At 56.5% G+C, this 22,743-nt stretch overlaps 9 protein-coding genes across 10 annotated transcripts; 4 read left to right on the top strand and 5 right to left on the bottom strand.

The window, feature by feature from the left end:
- Nucleotides 1–2,155: 2,155 nt before the first annotated feature.
- LMH87_007188 (uncharacterized protein) lies at nt 2,156–2,609 on the top strand (the record flags this gene model as incomplete). The annotated part of the gene is made up of 2 exons (XM_056192235.1): nt 2,156–2,216; nt 2,434–2,609. The coding sequence occupies 2 exons, from the start codon at nt 2,156–2,158 to the stop codon at nt 2,607–2,609; spliced, it is 237 nt and encodes a 78-aa protein (XP_056060475.1).
- A 108-nt stretch (nt 2,610–2,717) lies between these two features.
- LMH87_007187 (uncharacterized protein) lies at nt 2,718–5,554 on the top strand (the record flags this gene model as incomplete). Of its 2 annotated transcripts, none has more annotated exons than XM_056192234.1 (2): nt 2,718–2,959; nt 3,058–5,554. In XM_056192234.1, the coding sequence occupies 2 exons, from the start codon at nt 2,718–2,720 to the stop codon at nt 5,552–5,554; spliced, it is 2,739 nt and encodes a 912-aa protein (XP_056060474.1). The 2 variants fall into 2 exon arrangements, with proteins under 2 accessions (XP_056060474.1, XP_056060473.1); XM_056192233.1 differs by having other exon boundaries at nt 3,052–5,554.
- Nucleotides 5,555–6,073: 519 nt separating this feature from the next.
- On the bottom strand, nt 6,074–6,747 carry LMH87_007186 (uncharacterized protein; the record flags this gene model as incomplete). The annotated part of the gene is made up of 2 exons (XM_056192232.1): nt 6,074–6,458; nt 6,539–6,747. The coding sequence occupies 2 exons, from the start codon at nt 6,745–6,747 to the stop codon at nt 6,074–6,076; spliced, it is 594 nt and encodes a 197-aa protein (XP_056060472.1).
- Nucleotides 6,748–7,261: 514 nt separating this feature from the next.
- LMH87_007185 (uncharacterized protein) lies at nt 7,262–9,440 on the top strand (the record flags this gene model as incomplete). Its single annotated transcript, XM_056192231.1, has 2 exons — nt 7,262–9,197; nt 9,250–9,440. The coding sequence occupies 2 exons, from the start codon at nt 7,262–7,264 to the stop codon at nt 9,438–9,440; spliced, it is 2,127 nt and encodes a 708-aa protein (XP_056060471.1).
- Nucleotides 9,441–9,848: 408 nt separating this feature from the next.
- LMH87_007184 (uncharacterized protein) lies at nt 9,849–10,411 on the bottom strand (the record flags this gene model as incomplete). Its single annotated transcript, XM_056192230.1, has 4 exons — nt 9,849–9,895; nt 9,961–10,062; nt 10,176–10,280; nt 10,336–10,411. The coding sequence occupies 4 exons, from the start codon at nt 10,409–10,411 to the stop codon at nt 9,849–9,851; spliced, it is 330 nt and encodes a 109-aa protein (XP_056060470.1).
- Nucleotides 10,412–11,838: 1,427 nt separating this feature from the next.
- LMH87_007183 (uncharacterized protein) lies at nt 11,839–12,250 on the bottom strand (the record flags this gene model as incomplete). Its single annotated transcript, XM_056192229.1, has 3 exons — nt 11,839–11,958; nt 12,019–12,104; nt 12,163–12,250. 3 exons carry the CDS (start codon nt 12,248–12,250, stop codon nt 11,839–11,841), a joined length of 294 nt encoding a protein of 97 aa, XP_056060469.1.
- A 1,895-nt stretch (nt 12,251–14,145) lies between these two features.
- On the top strand, nt 14,146–17,676 carry LMH87_007182 (uncharacterized protein; the record flags this gene model as incomplete). Its single annotated transcript, XM_056192228.1, has 1 exon — nt 14,146–17,676. The coding sequence occupies one exon, from the start codon at nt 14,146–14,148 to the stop codon at nt 17,674–17,676; it is 3,531 nt and encodes a 1,176-aa protein (XP_056060468.1).
- Nucleotides 17,677–18,303: 627 nt separating this feature from the next.
- On the bottom strand, nt 18,304–20,403 carry LMH87_007181 (uncharacterized protein; the record flags this gene model as incomplete). Its single annotated transcript, XM_056192227.1, has 1 exon — nt 18,304–20,403. One exon carries the CDS (start codon nt 20,401–20,403, stop codon nt 18,304–18,306), a length of 2,100 nt encoding a protein of 699 aa, XP_056060467.1.
- Nucleotides 20,404–20,806: 403 nt separating this feature from the next.
- Nucleotides 20,807–22,540, bottom strand: LMH87_007180 (uncharacterized protein; the record flags this gene model as incomplete). The annotated part of the gene is made up of 3 exons (XM_056192225.1): nt 20,807–21,714; nt 21,765–21,954; nt 22,004–22,540. 3 exons carry the CDS (start codon nt 22,538–22,540, stop codon nt 20,807–20,809), a joined length of 1,635 nt encoding a protein of 544 aa, XP_056060466.1.
- Between the last annotated feature and the right edge of the window lie 203 nt (nt 22,541–22,743).

Raw genomic sequence — 22,743 nt, 5'->3', positions numbered from 1 at the left:
GGTCCGGCCCCAGCGCCTTATTTGGGAGGTATCTTGAGCCCACTGGAGAACTCTAACGATATAGGGGACTTGAGGAGCTGAAGGTGCCCACTTTCCAGGGCGGGCCTCGTCCCAGAATTTGGTCTGGATGTGCGACTGCGCAGTTGTTCGGTACGAAGACAGAGTTTTATGCTGGAGGGGGAGGGATGGGACGAATCTATTGCCATTGTCTTGTCTCTGACCTTTGTGTATTGCTTTCTGGAAAGGAACCTGTAAAGGAAAAAAAAGAAAAAAGTATTCATTTCAGTAGCACAGCGCTAGCGGCGACGGCGGTTGCTGCCAGCAGACGTTGGTACCTGTGTCTGGAACCCGTCAAACAGGACGTTACAGCGGTTACAGCGAGTCAGCGGTGCATGGCTGCGGTTTCGTCCCAGGTGCCTGGGTCGCAGGACTGGACCTGTACCTACCTAGGTAGGTAGGTAGCGGCCGCCAGGGCACTTGGCACATGAATATATGCACAGCTTCTATCAGAGGTACAGGGCAGACAGGCGATACGATACGGGCATGACATCACAGCTCGTGTCGTGCTGCAGTCGAGAGGGAGAGACATGACATGGTTACTGCCACTTGGCGCAGCAGCATCTTGATGTGCAGACTCGATCCCTTCTATTCCTGGACCGCCACTGTGCACATCTTTTTTATTCCTTGCCCGTTGAAGCTTGTGCCTGGCCAACTGGCCTCGGTGGCATGGTCCGCGCGGGCTGCGTGGACTTTTTTGCGCCCTGTTATTGGTCTTTGTTTTTTTCTTTCCTTTTCCCTAAACGTACCTATTCCTTTTTATTTTATTTCATTTCATAAACCTTCGCTTGCTCGCTGCTCGCGCCCCTTCCGCCTGGCGGGTCGACCCCCTCTCCTCCGCTGGCTGTGGAGTTTTTGTCCACGCAGCCCCCGTCCGTCTCGTTTCCCGCCGCGGGTGGCCTGGCTGGCTGGCTGGATGGCCGCGTTGCTTGAGAGGGAGGCTGTTGTTTGAATTGTATTGCTGTAAAATGATGGACAGGTGGTGGTTGGAGTTGCAGATGGCGGCGAGACCCCCCCCTTCCCAGCCCAGGCATCTCTGCATGACACTATTTCACCAGCCACAGGGCCGCAGTTGATTCTATTGGTTAGCTATCTGCTAGAGAGGAGCGACCGCTGCAAAACGAGTCCCTCGTCCCAACAAGGCTGTGAATATCGCCGGGGGGGCTGTGTCGGTCGGTGCTGGCCGCTGCTACCTACCCACTGAAAAAGCGCTACTATTTTCAGGCCGCTGGGTCTTTCCAGCTGCCATGCCCGCCCGCCCGCCCACCCGTCTGCACGCTGGGCTGAGGTCCTCTTGCACCAGCCGGCCAGTAAACTCATTAGCGCTGTTGCCAGTATTGTTTAGCCTCTGGCCTAATATTAGCCCGCGGCCTGGCCTGGCCGTGCCTGGCTGGCTCTGGCCCCTTTGGCCTGACCACACCACATTTGCCCATCCCATCCCTGCCCGTATTGGCATATTCGGATATTCCATAGCACCGCCTGTGGCCTGCAGAGTCACGGCCGTTCCGCTTTGCCCATTGTCTTGCCCGTGCTGCCTGCCAGCCTGCCTCTGCTCTTGTTCCCCTGGCCGCTCAACGTAGCCGCCTGCTCTACGTTTGCACTCGATTCACTTTTTTCCTTCTTTCTCACTCCCCCATCCCACACTCGTTGAGGCGCACCACCCCCCAAGAGGTCTCTCGCTGTCGAACCTCTTCTTTTCCTTGTCGTTTTCTTGATTCACGTTTCGCCTTTTCGCCTCCAGTATACCAGGGAGGCCCTGTCTACTCCGCTAATATCTCCGCTTGTCTTCTCGACGCCACGGTCCCTGGACCTCGAACGGCTTTTTCTTGTCCATCCACCTGTTACGCTGTCCGATCCGCACCCTCTTTTCTTCTTCCTCTCGTGTCCCCTACCTCTGCGACTTTCCGCCATCTCTCGCTGCATCCCTCGAACTCGCAGTGAATAGGAATCAGAAACAGACTTTTGTTTTGCCGAAAGCCAACCCTTCAACCGAACCACGCAACAGGTCGCCCGGCCTTTCTCCCTCTTCCTAGGCTCGCAGTACACGATCGAGCGCCGTAGAGGAACCCATCTTCACAAGCTTTTCGCCTTTTGTTGCATGGTGACGCCGACCAAGCCATTGCTATATTCAAAGTCTCGGATTTCTTTTGCTAGTAAATGTGAGTTTGACACATTCTCCCCACCAGCATACCTCTGCCACGTCGCCAAAGCCACCGCTGCCGCTTGTCTCAGAGCAACTCTTTGCCAACCATTCACCTAAGGCTCCGCACCGATCAGGCTGGTTGTTTACACAGGCCGGCCTTGGACGCAAAAAAAAATATATGGAATTGCAAGAGCAGCTTTTACTGACGAACATTGCTTCCCTACCCGCTGCAGATTACTTTACCGTCATTGACGCCGTTCTTCGTTTGCGAGCATCGACGTTTTTTTCGCACCTTCAGCGCCTCCTCAAACGGCTCCAACGCTTCGACGTTAGCTGCGCCTTCACCTCTACGCTGCTCTGTGGGACCTCGTATCGCCCCGTCCGCCTACGACGACGACAGGTTCGATAATAATAAAAAAGCCCTCTGGCAAGAATTTAGCATCTTACCACTGCTTGATACTCTGCACCGGAATTATATGGGCAGATAGTCTCGCTGCGTCTTTCCTCGCGAGTTCCGATGCCTCGATTCTCCGGCGCGTTTGGCCGGCGTAAGTCTGTCGCCGACAACCTTGAAAATGTCGACCTGAATGCCCCTGCCCAGCCGTCCTTCAAGGTTTTGGAGCGCAACACACACACCAACACTCGATCTTTCGATGGCGGTGCCAAGATGACTATGCCCAAACCCGCCCAGCATACTCTCCTGAGGCCGACGCAAGACCCCCATGAGGACAACATGTTTGCCGATTTCAAGACCAGCCGGTAAGTGTTCTCTACTAAGTACCACGGTGATTTGCCACCCTCCAAATGCGCCGCGGTTTTGTCACTTTCCTCCGATACTAATCACATCTCAGGGGCAGCGGTCTCTCAAACACCACGCAAGCCACCTCAACCGATAACTCGTCCCGCCATAGCAATGCATCGACAGCACCCTCCTCTGCCGACATGCACGCCAACACCTCACCCGTTGAGGCGCGCCAGGCAAACAAGGCTACTACGCCGGCGGAAGCCGATGGCCCTGCTCGCGGACCCTCCACGAAATCGATCAGTGCCTCTTTGTTCAAGGCTTCCCGAACCTGGTCATTTGGAGGACAGAAGAAGCAGTCCATCCCTCCCCCTCGAGACGAGCCCGCTGTTCCTGATCTGCCGCCCATGTTGACCATACAGACTGGTTCTACTAGCGTCCCAACGGAACCCATCAAGTCGCCTGCTAGCCCTAGCTCTCCCGAGCAGAAAAAGGCGCTGGACCTCGGCGGTGACTTTGGGGCCATGTTCTCCAGCCGTGGTCTCGAAACCGTCCGGGAAACTGCCTCCAATCCCCGATCTCTGACAGGCGGCCGAACAAATACAATGCCTGCTTCAATGTCAGAGCCTCTTTCTCCCTCAGACTCTACGCCAACGGCCACTTACCCCACCGAATACAAGAAATCCACGCCTTCTCCTGTCCTCGACGAGGATGCCAAGCTTCTTCGTGACTCGTTTGCTGCAATGAAGTTCCTCGACAACCCTCATTCCGGCAGCGGCAACGCCCACGGGCTGTCTGCTACCGAGTCCTTCTACAGCCGACAGCCCCGTGATGACCCAATTGTCCGCAAGCCAGTCACAATTGCCGAGAGCTTCGCCAAGGACAAGGAGGACAATTTGTTTGAGGGCCGTACATATTCGTTTGCGAGAAACAACAACAGATACATCAGTCAACGTACCGCCCATCCTCCCCGAAACAAGGTCATGACACCCGCCCAATTCGAACAGTACAAGCAGGACAAGGAGAGGCAAGGCATGACAGCAAAGACGACTGGCCCTGTCCCCAGCGGTGGTCGTGCGCTCCCTCCCCTGCCACCCAAGGCAGAGGAGGACGACGAGGACGAAATCAACTACGATGACGACGAAGACGAGGCTGAAAAATCCAGACAGCAAGTCAAGCAGCGCCGTAAGCAGGAAGCTCACATGGCGGTTTACCGCCAGCAGATGATGAAGGTCACCGGCGAGCACGCCGTCCCTCCTATTGCTCCTGCGCGCCCCAGCCTGCCTGCAACCATGAGTGCACCTCAGCTGTCGACCATGAAGACCCCAGCGAACCCAGCGAACCCCACTTCCGGCGTTTCTGACGAGGATGAGGACGACGAGGTCCCGCTGGCCATTCTCCAAGCTCACGGATTCCCTGCTAAGAACAGGCCTCCGACCCGCCTGAGCGCGTCCGGCTCCAACCCGAACCTCCGAAACTCCTACCAGCCATCAGTGTCTCGACCCCAATCTGTCATGGGTGATGCTTCCGCGAATTCCGCCAACCGACGAGCCTCGACCCTTCCCGCATTTGCCCGCGGCCTTCCCCAAGATCCGTTCGTTGGCGCATCCATTCACAAACCAGCCGTTCGAGAATCGCTTTCCTTCCACGAGGGTCCCCGCAACGGCGGTCAGAGCTCTCTACACCCAGGTGGTCTAGTCGGTGTCATTGCCAACGAGGAACGCTCAAGGGCCATGCGCCGTGGTAGCCCGAACATTGATGCTGGCAGACCCCTGCCACCAAACATGTATCAGCAAGCCGGACCCGGTGGCTTTGACCCTGTCACTGGTATTCCCCACCAGATGATGTATGGCCAGAGTGGTATGAACGGCATGGGTGGCGGAAACATCATGCCGGGAATGCATCCTGGAGAGCAGGCACAGCAGCAAATGACCCAGCAGATGCAGCAATTTATGCAGATGCAGATGCAGTTCATGCAGATGATGGCTATGAACCAAAATCAGCCAAATCATCAAGGCATGCCGCAAATGCCTCAGATGCCTCAGATGCCCAACAACCCTTACCCCATGCAACAGCAGCAGGGAGGCTATGCCGCAACACAGTCCATGGGTAATCTGTCGTCACGGCAATCGGTCATGGGCGTGGAGCCAATGATGGATCGCTTCGACCCCAACATGCGCACCATGAGCATGGTCCAGCCACCACCGCAGTTCATGGGCCATCACCCTGGCTATGCAGGCTCCACCCACGGCTCAATCTCTGGCGGCATGGGATATGCCCCTTCCATCGCACCCTCTGAGCGCAGCAACATTGGACTGCCGGGCCGCTACAGGCCAGTATCTCATGTTGCCACACCGTCACCCAAGCTTAGCCAGCACAGCGACTCTTCCAACACCGTATCCGGTGGCCTGGGTGCGGGCCTGGCCATCTCCGACGCCAATAAGAGCCGCTCCTCTCTCAACGTATCCCGCAAGGCTTCTGATGGATCCGACGACGACGACGAATCTGGCTGGGCAGCTATGAAGGCGAAGCGCGACAAGAAGCGGTCCATGTGGCACAGAAAGAAGCCCCTCAGTGGCGACCTCACCAACGAGCAGCTCGCCGGTATTTAAGACACTGCAAAGCACTCATCTATGCGCCTTGCTTTACCACTCATCACATTCATTGAATCCGATTTTTTCTTTTTGCATATGAAACCCGAAAAAGCTGCAGCGCAATTGGTGCAGTTCTGAGAGCTGTTGCACCATTTTTTATGTCGTCTTCATGTTTCTTTTGGGATACCTCTTTTATTTACATGTAAACCACTATTTCTTCTTGGTTTACGATGCCGCTTTCAGCCATTTACAGGATCATTTGGAGAATGGACTAATCTTTATTATTTATTGGGAAGCGATTTTTTTATTTTTATTTAGACATTGAGCTAGCCTTTCCGGCTCTAATGTTGCACTCACATCTTATGTTGCATGATAGACTCGTGGCAGATATTGATCAAGGTGGTAATAGGGTGAATTCGAATCTAATCCCACTGTTACGTGGAATCTATCACAATTGTCTGCATTCATTTGCCTTGGACGTGTCATATTATTCTCTTTTTGTCTAAATTCTTCGGTATTTTCGTGCTCAGTAACATTTTAACCCTCAATCTTGCCGCTGGTCCACTCATTGCGCTTGACACCCATCTCGACGGCTGCGAGACCCCAGTCCTCGCCGTGGTTGTGGCCCTTGCCGTCGACGCCGGCGCGGGAGAGAGCCTGCTCGTCGTTGAGCACCGTCAGGACGCCAAAGACGACGGGGACGCCGGTGTCGAGCTGCACGCGCATGAGGCCGTGCGAGGTCGAGTCGGCAATGTACTCAAAGTGCATCGTCTCGCCCTTGATAAGCACGCCGACAGCGATGATGGCGTCAAAAGCCGACGTTGTCGACGCCGCGGAGAGGTCGGCCGTCGAGGAGGCGAGGAGGTCGCCGGCGGAGGCGCTGCCCGAAGACGTGGACTGGACTTGGGAGGCGGCGTAAAGGCTGTTTTTTTGGTTAACGGTCGACGGTCAGCTTTGCGCGATGACATGGGAGGGGGGGCATCAAGGGAAAAAGAAACTGACCGCTGAACGGCAATGGGGAGCTCCCAGGCGCCGGGACACGACTGAATGACAATGTTGGACTCCTTGACACCGCACTCGAGAAGCTTGGCCTTGGCGCCGGCGACGAGAGGCTCGATGACGGTGGCGTTCCAGCGGGCGTGGACGATGCCGATGCGCAGGCCGGAGCCATCGTGCTGCTGGGGGGTAGGGCCCTTGAGAGAAGAAGACATGATTTTTGAAGAGTGACTGGATGCGCGGTTGAAATACGAGCTGTGCTGTCGGAGGACGAATTGGTGGGGTTGCAAAGGGGCAAGAAGGTTGCAGTGTCGCGGTTTTTTGGCTTTAGCTAGGATGCCGCCGGGCTGAGGCTCGTGATGGAGGGGTCGCGGGGCAGGGCGAGACAAAGCTGTTGGGCGGGGCTGGCAGGCACAGGGCGGAGGCTTGGCCTCTAGCTCTGTAAGCTGCTAGTCGCAATTGGTAAGAAGGGTACAATAATCTTTAAATTTATCTGTGCAGATACAAGTATCATGCAATCGATGAAATCGTTGGTAAAATAAAATAGACTTGGTTTGAGTGTCGAATGGGTCTGGTGACTTGCCGGCTGGCAGCCGGATCACTGACAGCTGGCAGAGTCCAGACAGCCAGGCAGCGTTTTGGACGTGCCATTAGCATTTGAAGACAAGAATACTACAATATTTGCAAACTTTTACAATATCGTTGCATCTAAGATTAAGCTCAATTAGCATGCCCATTACAAAGCTCAGTGCAGCAACAGCTCGGCTCATCGGCTCGTCCGCCAGCATCACGTCGCCATACGCTGTCGTTAAGGAGCTCCTGGATAATGCCATCGACGCTTGGGCTGATGCGGTGGAAGTCGCCATTTCGCCCAATACGCTGGACCAGATCCGTGTACGCGATAATGGCCACGGAATTGCCCTCGATGATCTCGATAGCATTGGCCGGCAAGCCCATACCAGCAAGCTGGGCTCGTTTGACGAGCTCACCAGTGGACAGGTGCAAACGCTCGGCTTTCGCGGCCAGGCTCTCGCCAGCATCAACAACATTGCCGCTGTGCACATAATTACCAAGACAACAGACGAGCCCGTGGCTACCAAGGTCCTACTTGCAGCGAATTATGGCGGTATTGACAAGAGGTTTGCGCCAGTCTCGGCTCCTACGGGCACCACGATACTACTCAGCGGCTTGTTCAGCAACATGCCGCCCCGAAAGCATTTTCTGCTGAAAGAAAGCAAAAAAACGACGGCAAAGATAAAAGAATTACTGACGGCGTATGCGCTGGCCAATTCAGACCTGCGGATTACTTTTAAAGTGCTGGGCAGCGAGAAGCAGTCTTGCAAGTTTGGGCAGATGAAGTTCCGCGACATGAAGCAGTCGGTCCTCGAAGTCTTTGGAGCAACAGTCGCCGCCAATGGGGAGGCGCATCGATTCGCCAGCACAGAGTCGCAGACCAGCAGGTTTACGCTGGTGGCATTTCTGCCGAGCGTAAATGGCGATCAAAAAGTCACTGCAGGAAAGGGATCGTTTATTTCCGTCAACGGTCGGCCAATCAGCTCCGCGACTGGAATTGGAAAGGCGCTCACGGGTGTGTTCAAGACAAAGATACAGCACAACTGGCAGCAGCGAAATCTACCCACAGTGCAGAAGCCGCTTCTGCTGCTCGAGATTCTCTGCCCGTTTGCAGACTATGACGCAAATATAGCTACGATGAAGGATGAAGTTCTTTTCGCAGACTCGGGTGTCCTGCTACGCACACTCGAGGAACTGTGTGGAATGGTATACGATAATACAACGACTTTAGAAAACTCCACACCAAACTCAATCAGCAGTGATCGTGATACAGCGGCTCTGGATGGCTCAATGACGCCACCCACGGAGAAGTTAGTGTCGGTGCAGATGCGAACGACGTCCAAGGTCAACATGCTCCGGACAAACAGCAACACAACGGATGAGGAGACTGACTTTCAGGAGATTGAAGTGAAAGTTCCAGAAAGGAGTCATTTAGGAAGCAAAGATGGTCGTGGCGGCTTGAAAGACGGGGTGCCAAAGTCAGTACGCGGAATCGAACGATACTTCCAACCGACTGGAGCCGATTTCGAAATTGCCACAGATGATACGGCAACACCCGAGCTACAACAGGGCAAGCAGAATAGTAGCCCGGATAGAAACGTTCCCAGAACGCTAGAGCGAATGCCCCTGAACGATGTACCCGACTCCGCGCTCAACATTCTCGCTGGCATCCACGATTCGCCGTCGGATAGTTCCAGCCGAGGTGATGCGCCGCGTCTCAGTGACCTGCACGGCACGAGCTGGAGCATCCAGAACCTTATCCATCAGCGTGCTCTAGATATCCCGTCCAGGGGCACCGCGACTTCGGCCAGCCCGCCGCAACGTCGGGTTCCACAAACACGAGGTCTGCCAGAGGGCCGGCGACAGGTCATACAGCGTGCCCAACTGCCGATGATTCGCACGCCGCCGCCTTCTGACCCAACGCGAGAGGAGCCCCGTCTTGCGTCTGCTTTTGATGTGATAGAGCATGGTATCAGAGGGCAGCCGGCGTCGCCAGCAAGCAGCTCGAGCAGCAGCATTGCCACTGTCAAGGAGGCTAGGCCCAGGGAGTGCCAGGAGATGCCACAGAGAAATACACTGCCAATGAGAAGAAGTGAGCTACACGGTGCTACAAGGGGCGTTGTCGCATCGGGGATGTTGTCTAGCCTCGGCCGTCCGCCAGCCATCCGACCAAGGCCACTGGCCACCACCAGGGAACGGCCCCTGGCGTGGCGGCAGCAGGAATACGAAGGACCCAGTGATGACCCCACGACCCCCGAGGGAGATTCGATGCTCTCAGACTCTGCTAGTCGTGCTCATCATCTTAGGGCGCACTTGCTGCGAGCTGATGCTGTAGATGCTAGAATGAGTGATGCTGAAAGCGTGGGGGACACCACGCTGCCGCCAAAGCCAAAGCGACGACGATGCGTTGAAAGCCAAGACACTGGACGAGAAGCAAGGCTAGTAAAACCTCGCCATAGAACCCCGCTGCTACAAAACTTGGAAAACTTGCCTTTGGAGAGCATACCTCCCAGCATGGTTACTTGGTGCATCATCCTCACCCGGACAGATGTATGCTTTGCCGATGTGAGAATGTGGATGGATCTAGGCAAGGGCACTGATTTGTACATTGATAAAGGATGCTTGGGACTTGGCTTGAGGAATGTTGGGAGAGGTGACGCCAGGGAACTGGAGTCTAGAATGAGACAAATCTGCCAGTTTTGAGGGGAGAGGAACGTGTAAGTAACATCGGAGCTTTTGTTTGCTATGGGGTGTGAATGTGGTGTATTTGGGTGGGACACGTATTCATAGCTAGAAATAATAATTCCGAAAAAAAAATCAGCTTTTTGAATCATCATAAAGACATGAACACACACCCGTAAAAACTCTGCCCAGAAGTGTGGCAAAATTGCAAAGGGTGGCAAGCTGCAGCACGCTAGGGATCGCCCGAGCAGGGCCGTCCCGATTTCGCTGGGCGGCTAGAGAAGGCAGAGCAGCATCTGAGTCGTGTTCGTTTCATCTACAAGAAACGTGGTGCTATCTCTTTGTACTGCTTTTCAAGTTGTCGATTCTTGGGGGACCATCGTCAAACCCTGCTCTGGTTGGCCCTTATTTTTGGGCAGCAGCAAGACAACGACGCCAGAGCTAACACTGCGAAAACTGATGCTGCTCGTTTGGGAATAGGACAACACTGAAACTGCTTTTGAAATTAATTTGCGGCGGGTTGGCCATCTTGACGTTGTAGTGTATACCTGTCATTGCCATGTTCTGAACCAAATCCTTGATTCTGCACACACTGTTGAGAAGCGGACGTTTTCTGCTTGCCATGATGCGCGTCTGTCAATATCATGAAACTGCACTTGAAAGTGCTTCCGAAAACTGCCCCGATCAAAGTGTGCAATGCTTTGAGGGTGAGGGGACCGGGTCCAGCAGGTCTGCTTCCTGGTGACATATCGAAAGCGTTCTGAGCTTTGTCAGAACCTTGACCTTGTCTGCCATGTAAGATATGGACCCAGAGAGAGAAAAGAAGACAAAGAGATTCCGGTAATGATCTCGGAACTTTATTCTGTGGTTGTCTGCAGCGGGGCCCGGGATGCACGGAGCACGGCGGAAGCGCGACCAACAACCTAGCGCGATGCATGAGGGCCACGGGCAGAAATGGCAGCAGGTCCACAGCCTCAGATGACGTCTCGACGCTGGTCGGGGAACTGGTGTTGTGGGTGGTTCGTTTCACACTGAGGCTGTTCGGGCGAGAGGAGCCCATGGTTGCAGCTGTTGGCGCGACATCACAGCGGGAAAAGGTTGAGAGTGAAGGAGCATGAATGAGGCGCCAATGGGCATGTAAAGCATCGCATACATTACAATCAGTGTGTAAATTACAGAAATTTTGCACTTCTCCTAGCTCGAGGCTTGGCTAAAAGCTTGGCTTGATCAACGCGCCCCGTCTTGGCCAAGATGGGCGTCGGCTAGACTACACATGCTCTATAACCAACAGCCCATTTTCTATCAGTTCACAATAACGGAATACCGAATAGAGTATGAGCCGAGCTGTCAGTGGCTTGTAGCCGCCAGGCTCGTGTAGATGAAATCGGCGTTGCTTACACGCCGATCGGTCAGAACTAACACTGATCCATGTGCGAATAGCTTGGGGGGGGAGCGATTCTGCTGATGGCCGCTTATATACGTGAAATCACCATCTACTAGACCGGAACATGTCGAAAGGAGAACACGACCTGCAGCTTCAGACTACGCCACTGAAGCCAAGCAACATCTATTGATGCTTGTATGACAGCGACCGCGAGCCCGACAGACATCACACGCGAGACTCCTTTTGCTAGCATCTTCGACGCGTTTCTCGGCTCTGCGAAAGTAGCGGCGATGCCGTGCATTAGCGGGTGCCCAGTCTCGTATCCAGCAGTGGGCTACCTTCGCCAGCAAAGCTGGAAGTGGAGAGCATGGCGCGACGTGGCGCTGGACGAAGTCGACAGGGCGCTGTTGTCGCCTGTTATTTATAGATTTTTCAACTGTTCTGGAGTTTTCTGCGTGCTGTATCTGTATATTGAAAGACGTTGAGTCTTATGTGCGTGACAGCGATAGAATACTTTTCTTCGGAACGGCGACGGCACGAACATCACAAGCTAGCGACGCTTGAGGAGATATAAAACGCCGTTGATATGAGAAGCAGGTCATATGCAAGGGTGGCCTGACGCGAGAACACGCTGCAAGAAAAAAAAAGGTCAAATGCAGCCCTGGGCTCATTTACGCGTGGCGAGGCTGTGCGGGCGGCGATACCCGTGATGGGGAAATATTTCGCAGCATTCCAGCGAGCTGAGTTGCAAGAGAGGGACCCAATCCTGCCTTGAGATGCGACGAGGCTAAAAAGGAATTGGTGAGTACGGGTTGGAGGGCATCTAGGGGGTGGCTTAGTGGTGTACTGGTAGGGAATCAAGACTTTGGGCTGGGGAGGAGGCTAGGGCTGTCGGAGGGACCAAGCCATTCTGGGTGGCTAGATGTTTTGACACTGCAAGGAGAGCTAAAAGAAATCCTGCCGAAAATAATCAAAATCGGTAAATAGCTACCCATGTCGGCCGAGGGCGGGATGACGCGCGACGATGTGGCGGGCAACTCGGGGAAGGTTTCAGGACGAAAGCGCCATCTTAGCACCATGTAGTTGCCGGCGCGTATGCAATCGACGGGCGGCTGGAAGCTGAAGAATAATGACAAGAGAGCTGAAGGAGGGTGAAGTTGCACCAAAAAAAAAAGGGAGGGGAGCTTCAAGGCATTGCATTCGTTGGGTTGAGAGTGCCGGCATGGCGACATCTTTTTGTCTCGAAGACTTGCACAGCCTCACTCTCCCGGCCTTGGTGTTGCGGCGCAGCAGCTGAGCGGGAAAAAAAGACAAGCTGCCAGATTCCAAAGATTATAGTGGGCTTGCAGCGGACAAGAGCCTGAAAAGGGTGGCCCCGCCCTTCCTCGTCAGGCTGTGCGTAGCAGAGCAACAGGAGGCGCCGCGGCTGGTCCCCTGTATTTACAGTGGGCTATGTCTCTGTTATTATTGTGTATATTTAGTAAAAAGTTTCCGTGACGATGATGGACACGGTCTGTAGTTTGTCGAAACGGATTTTCGAGGGGTGAAAAGAGCCATGATGCTGGTTCATGAAAAGACGGCGATTGGATGTCTTGCCTCGTGGCTCAGGCAGGTAGGTACCTACCTAGGTACGTATGTAGATGGATGACGTTACGGAGATACAGACACAGCATGTTTGCGTCGCACACGGACAGAGACATGTTCCCCAGACAAGAGATGAACGGGACTGGAGGTTGAGTTCGTTGTCTGAGTAGAGCAGGCCATTGTAGCACAAACACGCATCAGCCATCGCCGTGGCATGTCTTGGGCTTGTATGTATTGCCGTGTACAGCGCATCGAGCGAGATGAGGTGCCGGCCCTCCCTGACGACATCTGCAGTGACTGGACGTAGATGGATGTGTGTCGGCGCGATTCGCACAACAGCAACATCGTCAACGTTTCTCAATTTTAGAAAGCTCACCCATGCCAACACGTGCATGGAATTCATCTCCTGAATTGCAGCATCCATATCTGTCCGCACCTGGCCCGGTGACGCAGCGGCGGGCACCAGCATGGTCTAGCGGGCTAGCATCCCCGAATCCTCCACCGGCTATTCCCAGCAGATCGTTAGCGCATTTGTGGTGTCTTTGGGCCCTGTTAGCGGCGCCGGACGGCACAAGATGGCGCCCTACAGCGGCCGTAGTGCATCAGTTGCAGGCTTCTCGGTGTGCTTTGCCCACTGAGGAAAAGGCAGGCCTTGCCGCCTCTCCACCACCAGCCAACTTTTTTTTATCCCGCCAACCCAACTGGCCGGCCGCTAGCGTCGCCTTGATCTCTCACTCAGTCGCACCAAGGGAAAAAAAAAAGTACACGGCCGCCCCAACTGCCTGCCTGCGCCTGCCTCTCTGCCCACTCACCACCACCACCATCTGCTCTCAGCTGCTGCTCCCAGCTTCTGATCCCCGCGAGGCTCTCAGTCATCTCTTCCACCTCTTCCTCTTCCCATCGCCATCTTTTCTCACTTGCCTCATTCGTTGGCATTCTCTTTCTGTTCCACGCTCTCGCTCTCCGATATATTTATTTAATTATCCTTCGACGCTCCGAATCTCTGCGCCATCGTTCCGGCCGATTACGAATCCGTCGCCCGTTATTTTTTCCCCCAATCTACCAGCCGTTGCAAAACTCAACACGGATTGCCGTTGCGTGCACCGAATCACCCCATCGACACCCGACGATGATGTGTCTATTCTGACCCCAGCCACCAATCTTCCTTTTGTGATTCCCTCGCACGGCATTGCACCCGCGGCCCATTTGCTCTCGTTTCCGGGCTTGTTTGCGACCACATCCGGTATATATACAGACGATGCGAAGACCGCGTCCCGGTCCCGGTGCCGCCCACGCAACCTCGTCACAGCCGTCACGCCCTCGCACAGCCTGCCGGCATGCTTTGTCTGAACTGCCAAAGGTAAAAATGCAACGGAGGCAACGACACAGCATGCCGTGCACCGACAGTCGGTCGCTCGGTTCCATGGCATTGACTTCAACGCGGACGGCCCGCGAGCCTCGTCTCGTCCTCAAACAACCAGCACGTCCCGCCCGCTCGCGGCGGCGGCTTCTCAGCGGCCTCACATCTACACCGCTTTTCCTCCTCTATGCCTTGCTGGCCCTCTTGCTGGCTGCCGTCCCCGTCTCGGCCGTCCGCATCCCCTTTACCAACTGTCTCGACGAAAAGTACATCGCCGCCAAAAAGCTGCAATGGCAACCTGTCTACGCCGACGCCAAATTCGACACCACTGACCCCAGACACATGCTTGAGATCATTGTATGGGGCAATGTCACGGGCTCCCAGGACCCGGCGAATCCTCCGCCTTCGCTCCAGGAGGACCCCAACCGTCTGTACTGGAAAGACGACTCCAATACAAACGGCAAGATTGTTCAGACACCGAACCCCAACGCCGCGCAGCCCAACGCCACGACCTTGATCCGCAGAGTAAACGTCCTCACCTACCGGCCCGTCAACGAGCGTGTCAACTTCTGCACACAGGCCCTCAACGGCGGCGTGTGCCCTTTGGGGCCTAACTTCAACACATCGCCAGTTGACTTTCCCAATGGCCTCACTCCTCTCCCAAACAGCCTCTCCTCATTTTCTTCCATGAACCTGACTCACGACTTTGGCTCCTCATACTCATTCTCCTCCTTTTCTTCTACGCTTCTTATGCTATACGGCGACGAGGCTGCCACCAACATTGGCTGCATCTCTTCCATCATCACTCCGGATCTCGGATCGAATAGCGACGTCGTCAAGTTCCTGCCCCTCGTTATCCTTATCATCTGCGGAATCGCCGTCATTTTTGCCGGCAATTTTAGTCCATGGGGGTCTACAGACATCTTTCAATGGTCTTCCAACTATGGTCGCGATGCCGATCAGTTGAGACTCGTCACTCCAGGTTTTGGTGACTGCCTGCAGTACATCCAGTTCGTCGTCCTGACCGGTGCCCTCAGCATCGGCTACCCTGGCTTCTACCAACCCATCGTCAGCCAGGCAGCTTGGTCAACCATCATGTTCAATGAGAGCTTCGTCACGGACAAGCCTGGCTGGCGCAATGTTGTCGACGGCATCTACGTAACAGACATTGGCAACAAATACGGCCTGCAGCACATGGGACAGCTCGTCGGAATGGCCGACGACCAGGACATCTGGGCCGGCATGATGGTCTGGCTTTGTGTCATCATCCTCGCCGCCTTTGTCGTTGTCCAGCTTGGCTTCCTCATCCAGTGGATCTACCGTCGGTCCACCAAGACCGCAGAGGAGGATCTGCGCGCCAAGAACGTCCCCTTTTCCATCGGCAACGTCGTGCGCATTCTCTACAACTACATGCTCATGCCCATTGTCGCATTCTCTGCTTACCAGCTCGTCATTGCTAGTTCCGCCCCAGTCTACTGCGTTGTCCTGGCCTGTGCTACCTTGATTGTTCTGGTTGCCTTTGCTGCCTACTTGCTGTATTTGATTGTCACTACGAGACCCAAGTCTGTTCTGTTCGACGATTTGCCTATTGTGCTGCGCTTCGGTCCTCTATACAATACATACTCTGACGAGTCCGCAACGTTTGCTTTTATCCCGCTTGTGTTGCAGTTTTGCCGTGGTCTGGCCATCGGTGCCGTTCAGCCGAGCGGCTTGGCCCAGATTGTCATTCTGGCTATATGCGAAGTCATTCAGATCTTTACTCTCAACGCTGTGAAACCCTTCCAGTCGCCCACATCGATGAACGCCTACCACACCGTCTTTTCCTGCCTACGACTCGTTACGATCCTGCTCATGGTCGCCTTTGTGCCTGGTCTTGGTGTCACCGAAGGACCCAAGGGCTGGATCGGCTATGCCATTCTCATCGTGCACGCCTGTGTCCTCATTTTCGGGTTTCTAGTGAGTGCCTTGCAGACGATTCTCGAGGTTGTTGCACGCATGATGGGTGCTGGCCGGGACAGCACTGTTGGCTCCACCAGAGGAGGGCTGTCCAAGATTTTTGGCGTGAGACAGCTCAACAAGCGCGAATCCCATCGCCCCATTCCTTCGAGAACTAGCCAGCTCTCAACTGCGGCCATGATTGATACTGAAAAGGCGAACCGCGCAGGATATATGCCGGCCAATGGAAGAGTCCGAAGCAGCTCAGGAGGAAGCCTTGGTACCATTATGGCTGCAAACCAGCACCGCAGCAGCTCCGTTCTCGATGGCATCGACGTCTACTCCAACGCACACCGGACTGCAGATAGCCCAGCCTCGTATCTACCTGGAACGCCTGGCGAGGCGAGCACCTTTTCTTTCCTCGCCTCCCCCAATACCGCCGCCCGACCTAGTCACGCCTCTATGGGCCATGCACCGACCCTGGCTGCTCTAGAGACCGCTGACCCGTATTACCGACCACCTCGCCGACGTCGGTCAACCAATGAGAACTCGCCGCAAGAGACGACCTCGGGACAATTCTCCCCTGATCAGCCTGGCCATTTGCAGCCGCCCGGCCAGTCAGGTGAGCCTGGCGACATTGCGGCTGACATTTCGCGCGGGGCCACGCCTGTAGCACCTGGAGCCGGGCTGGGCCAACCAGGCACCGCCAATGCGGCTCTGAATGCTGTGCCAAACAGACCGGATTACTCGACGCGTGAAGTTGACTTCTACTATGGTGTACGTGGGCCGGCGCTCAACTCTGATGGCCTCGGCCGCAAGCTTGGCACTGGACCGGCCGATCCTACAGGCCCTATTGCCACTGCTACGGGCTGGTTCCGCGACATCATGGGCGGCAAGAGCAAAGACAAGAGCAAGGGATTCGAAGTTGTTCGCAGCTCGAGGATGCCGCCCGCCATGGCCCGCAACGCCGGGTTTGGCGATGAGACGCCACCCGAGGGTATTCCTGTTGCTCTCGGTGTTTTGAGAAATGGCCCTATCGATGATGAAGACGAGGATGACAACCTGCAACCAAACCGCGCGCCGAAACCCACCACAGCGCTGCTCAACACGTCAGGAGAGGCTCACGACTCGGATGATGAAGAAGCACATGAACCTGGCAGGTCGGGACCTGTTAGCCTCGTAACGAGTGACGATGAGGACGATGCTCAGCGCTCCACCTACTACGACGCACCCGACATTCCTCGCAAGAGCTCGAAACGGGACTCTGCCAACTTGTCGCACCGCCACATGCCGTCTCTCAGCGTTGTGGACTCGCAAGATGCCGGGTCATCGCACAACAGAGACGACTGGGCTCACAAGCACACCAGCTCGCTCTCGATTGACCCGCCCAAGCTGCCTAGTCTGCCGTTTGAGCGCACCAAATCGCAGAAGCGACTATCGTCCATGTCCTCGATGGAAATGCCCAATGATTTTACCAATGTCGACTTGGGCGACCGACCCGTCAGCTATGGCATGGTGTCGCAGCACTCGATTAGCAGAGTAGATCCCCAGCACCCTCGTGGTGGGCTACACAGCAGCTCTGCCGAGCTTGTGGATGAGAATGGCGTGCCCAAGATGCACAGATAAACCTGCCTGCCACATCCTAATGTCTTTCCTTTTTACCATCGCATGATGGACGGTTTTCTTGGAAATATACACACACAAACGGACATTAAAAGCATGCATATGCACCAATAGATTGGAGCTAATATGGAGAGGGGCCTGTTTTGCGTATCTCATTTTGTCTTTTTTCTTTTTGAATTTTAGCGACATGCTTGTTTTACAAAATGTACATTTGTTTTTTCTACTGGGATATTTGGACGTGTGGATAATTGCTCTCTGGGGGAAGAGACAGATGCAAATTAAGATAATACATATAGTATTTGGTTTGATATTAATTATCAAGTACGGCCTTGGGCCTAGCTAGACTGGTCATGACCATGAAAAACAACAACAACTTGAACCCATGTTTGTTTCTTCTTCTCGTGAACCCGTGTGTATGCTATTTACTGAAAACACAATACCGCGCCCATGGTATATCCATCCATGCAAAAACCTAGCCATGGCTTCTTCTTCTTCTTCTTCGTTACGTGCAAGTCTTATGATGTGCCAAATATTCCAATGTCCCACTGCATGTGCATGTCCCTTCGTCTTCTGCCTCGTCCACCACCACCACCACCACCAGTAAACCACCCTGCTCCCGCCTCGCCCTCTCTACTTGACCGTGATGAAGCCGATGCCGGACCGCGCCTTTTGCGCCGCCCGCTTTAGCGCCTGCTCCTCGACGTCGGTCCACTGCACGCTCAGCTCGTCCCACTTGCGGCCAGGCGTGTTGTACTCCTTGCGCCACTGCGTCTGGGCGGCCTGCAGCGCGGCCATGCGCCGCGGGTCGCCGGATCCGCTGTACAGGACGAGGGCGGTGCACGCCGGCAGCGCGTCGTAGATGCGCTGGATGCGCTCGGTCAGCCGCCGCACGCAGCTCTCCACGCTCTCCTCGGCGTCCTCTGGCGGCCCGCCGTCGCCGCTGGCCGCGGTGCGGTTCGTGTTCCACCAGCCCTGCCGGGCCTCGAGCTCGCGGAAGCGCGCCCAGGTGAAGTCGACGCCGCCGCCGCGGACCTCGCCGCCGTCGGCGTCGCCGTTGACGCAGCGCAGGACGGCGGCGACGACGTCCTCGTCGGACGCGCAGCCGAAGCGCACCGTGGCGCCGCCGCCGTAGCCCTTGCCCGGGTCGCCCCAGTCGACGGCGGCGCTCGTCTTGCCGACCTCGACGCCGCCGAGGGCCGCGTCGCCGCCCTGGGCCTTGTACGCGGTGCCGGCGCGCGCGAGCCGGCGGAAGAGGTTCTCGCCCTGGCTGGCGTCCGACGTGCCCCAGCCCTTGCCCTTTTCGCACTTCTGCTTGACGAGGTCGAGGCACGTGCGGGCGTCCTCGACCGAGTTGTGGCCCGCGGCGCCGCCCTTTTGGATGCTGCGCGAGAGGTACTTTTCCGCGAGCCACTTGAGCGACGACTTGAGCGGCGGGCCGCGCGGGTGTGGGAAGAGGAGCGAGGTGTCGACGATGAAGGGGTGCGTGAGCTGCATCGCCTTGGTGTCGGACTCGAGCGAGTGCCCGACGAGGATGGTGTGCGGGGTGAGGAGCGCGAGGAGGCGGGCCTGGATGTCGGCGAGCGTGGTGGTGACGGGCGCGAGCATCTCCTCGGTGATGCCCGAGAAGCGCGTGAGGTAGTCGGTGATGGGCTTGTCGGGCCGGACGAGCTCGTCGAGGACCACGTCGCCGGCCCAGTCGACGATGCTGATGCGCGTGAGCGCAAACTCGTTCTCGCCCGTCAGGCACATTTCGCAGTCGAGCGCCAGCACCGTCCTCCCGGCCGTCACGCTGCCCTGCGGCACGTCGGCCTCGGGCACGACCCCGTCGTCCATGCTCTCGGCCGCGGTGCGCACCCACCCCGCCGGCAGGGCAAACGAGTCCCGCGCCGCGGCGCCCTCGGGCAGCATCGCGGGGTGCACGAGGTACCCGTTCTCGGCGAGCTCAGACGCCGAGGCCAGGTACTCGGTGATGCGCGTGCGCTCATTCTTCCAGCCCGCGGGCTCGCGCGCGGGCTTGACGCCGGGCTTCGACTTGTCCTTGGGCGCGGGCGTGCTGAGGAACGCCGCCATCGGCGAGTGCATCTTGCCGTGGCGGTCGTCGCCGGGCGTCTTGACCGGCCACAGGTGGGGGAACATGTCGGCAAACGGCCGCAGCGCCTCGGGCAGGTGTTCCTTTTCCAGCGGCCGCGGGTAGTAGTCGTCTGGCGACGCGTGCTTTTGCTTGTCCTTTTCGGTCGGCGACGTGTCCAGGTCGTCGTCGCGCGTCTTGTTGAAGTTTGCCAGGTCCACGCCGGCCTTGAACATGGCCTCTTCCAGCCCGGGCACCATGACGGCCACAATCTTGCGAAAGGCTGGGCGGTGCGTCACGGCGCACCACTGCGGGCCGGTGCCGTCGGCGAAGATGTACGTCACCAGGTCGCGCAGGTGGCTGACGCCAATCTTGGACTGCAGCCGCGCGTTGGGCGAAAAGGTGATGGAGGGGTAGTTTTTGCCGGGCCGCGGGAGCTTCTTCTGCTTCTTGGACGAGCGGCTGACTGTCTGCCACTCGCCGCCGCCGGCGGGGGAGGTGTCGTCGGTCTTGGGCTTCTTGTCGGCCGCGGGCTCGTCGTGCCCGTCGTGGGGGCTGGCGCGCTTCAGGCTGCTGCGGGAGCTGTTGGATTGCGTCGCTTCTTGGGAGGCAGGGGCTGCTGCGTTTGCTGCCGGCGCGGCATTGTTTTCGTTGTCCGCCATGGCTTGCGTGGCACTGTCGTCGTCGAGGGACAGGCCGAGGAGGCTGCGAGCAATAGTCTTGGCTCGGGTTATTTTATTTCGCAGGTATGCAACCGTTGGCGGTGCTGGGTAGAGAAATACGGTGTTATATCATGAGGGTGGGTATGTGGTGGCACGCAATCTAGAAATGATGATGCTGCTGTTGATGAATGGAAGTTCCCAAAAAAGTGAGGAAAAGTTGAACTTCAGATCGGGTCCCTCGATCGGCCCCACTCTGGCGTGCAACGGGATCTATGCGAATGGACAAATGCTGTCATAGAGTTTCATCAAAATTAATATCATGAGACTGAGGTTGATCTGTTATTTTACAGTTCATATTCACAGAAGTCTCTCATGTATACGTATGTGTCGTGATTCGTTACATCTACAGCCCAAAATCCTCCTTGAGCACATCCCGCCCCAAGTTCGCCAGTATATCAATCTGCTGCCCGACACCATATTCGAAAAACGCCTGCGCCCTGTCACTCTTGGGATCCTTGCGCCACAGACTAATCAGGCTCAGCTCCTGGTCTCTGCCCTTGAGCTCCGCGATGCCCGCCATGACCTCGCGCGCCTGCTGCGCCAGCTCCCACCCCGCGAGGTGCGGCGGCGGCGCCGTGTCGAGCACCATGAACAGCAGCATCTGCGTCAGCGACACCTGGTCAATGTCGCGCAGGGCGTCGTGCAGCCTGCGCCCGACGTCGGCCGACTCCATGGCCCGCGCGGACATTTGCACCGTCCTGTCGCCGTGCTGCGTCTCCGCGAGGGCCGTGTCGGCGGCCGTGTTGGAGAGCAGCTTGGCCGTCATGAAGAGGTTCTTGGCGCGCACGGGGTGGAACGGCGCGGGGAAGCGGTACGGGTCGCAGTCGCGCGTGAGGAGCGCGGCAACCGCCAGCGCAAAGGCGTAGTCGTGCTTCTCGGCGTAGTAGATGGCCAGCTCGGTGAGCGTCTGCGGGAGCGGCGTCACGGCCCACAGCTCGGCGGCGATGAGGTCCTTGCAGTCGGACAGCTGCTTCTGCAGCACGGACCGGCGGTCGGAGAGCGCGGCGGGCATGGGCTGGAAGTGAAGCTGGGCGGCGGCGCGGGCAGTGGCCTGCTTCTCGGGCGTGCTGACGGCGGGGTGTGTCTGCAGCTTGGTCCCGTCGCCGAGAATGCTGTCCTCGTTGAGCATGAAGTCGCGATAGTGCGCGCTGGCTTGGTAGACGCAGAGGTCTTGAGTGCATCGTCTGCATTGGCATTCAAAATTGTACGGTGCCAGCGCGGCTTTGCGCTTGGCAAGTGAGCTCGTGTAGTCTGAGGTTGTTAGCTGATGTCGCGATTTGGGGGCAAGTTGCAGGCCATACCCGTATAAGAAATCTCAATCTCGTCGCCTTTTTGGATGCGGCACTCTGCTCGCAAGACGGCTGTTCTTCCGACGAATTGAACAAATGCGTTGGGGATACAAGAATGATTGGCCATGGCCAGCGTAGGGTCCAGGAAGATGCCTACGTGCCCCAGGTCGGCGTCAAATCTGTGAAAGGCGTTTGTTTGCAGCTACTCGGCATTAGTGTTTGCAAAACCCACCCGATTCAATCAAGCTTACCTTGCGCAGTATTTCAACAGCTTGGCGCACTGATTCCTCGCTCGTCTCCATACCCGCAAACGCACAGCCTCCCATGGCCATCATCTCCATGTCCGCCCACCCAGGCTCCCGCCTCCTCTGCGCGACGTGCCCTTCTAGGCCTTCCATGCTCTTCCCCATATCGCCTTCCTGTCCGCAGCCCAGCAGCACTTTAATCAGCGCACGCACGGGCGTGGGAATCTGGCGCCGCTTCTTGGACGACTTGACGGCGCGCACCAGCGCCGCGCACTCGAGATTGTGCCCGCCGGCCGACCACGCGGCCGTCTGGCATCGCGCGTCGCAGTAGTAGGCGGCGCGGCAGCGGGAGCAAGGCCGCGGCGTGCCGGCGCGCAGGCAAAAGGAGCAGACGCTCGTGAGGTGCGAAAGCGAGGGGAGGAGCAGCAGAGGCGTAAAGACGGCAATGACATCGCCGGCGGCGACCGTCTTGGTGGTGTGCAGGGCGCGGCCCTTGGTCTTGTGAGGCTGAATCGCCACACCGTCGGGGACCACTGGTGCCATTTTATCTAAATTGTGTGAGAGATGGTGCTGCTTGGTGTGCTTTTGTTGCAGGGTGTCGGCATGCAAAGTATGAAATCTCTGGTGCTTAGTGAAGCTCCACTGAGTTGCCACTGTTCAAGACGGCATCTACAACTTGCCGCCACGCAATGATGATGGTAGGAACTTTGTGCCATTAATTCTACATTTACTATTCTATGGGTATA

The sequence above is a fragment of the Akanthomyces muscarius genome, chromosome 1, assembly GCF_028009165.1.
Source record: "Akanthomyces muscarius strain Ve6 chromosome 1, whole genome shotgun sequence".
Classification (NCBI taxonomy): domain Eukaryota; kingdom Fungi; phylum Ascomycota; class Sordariomycetes; order Hypocreales; family Cordycipitaceae; genus Akanthomyces; species Akanthomyces muscarius.
This window is presented reverse-complemented; position numbering and strand designations above follow the sequence as displayed.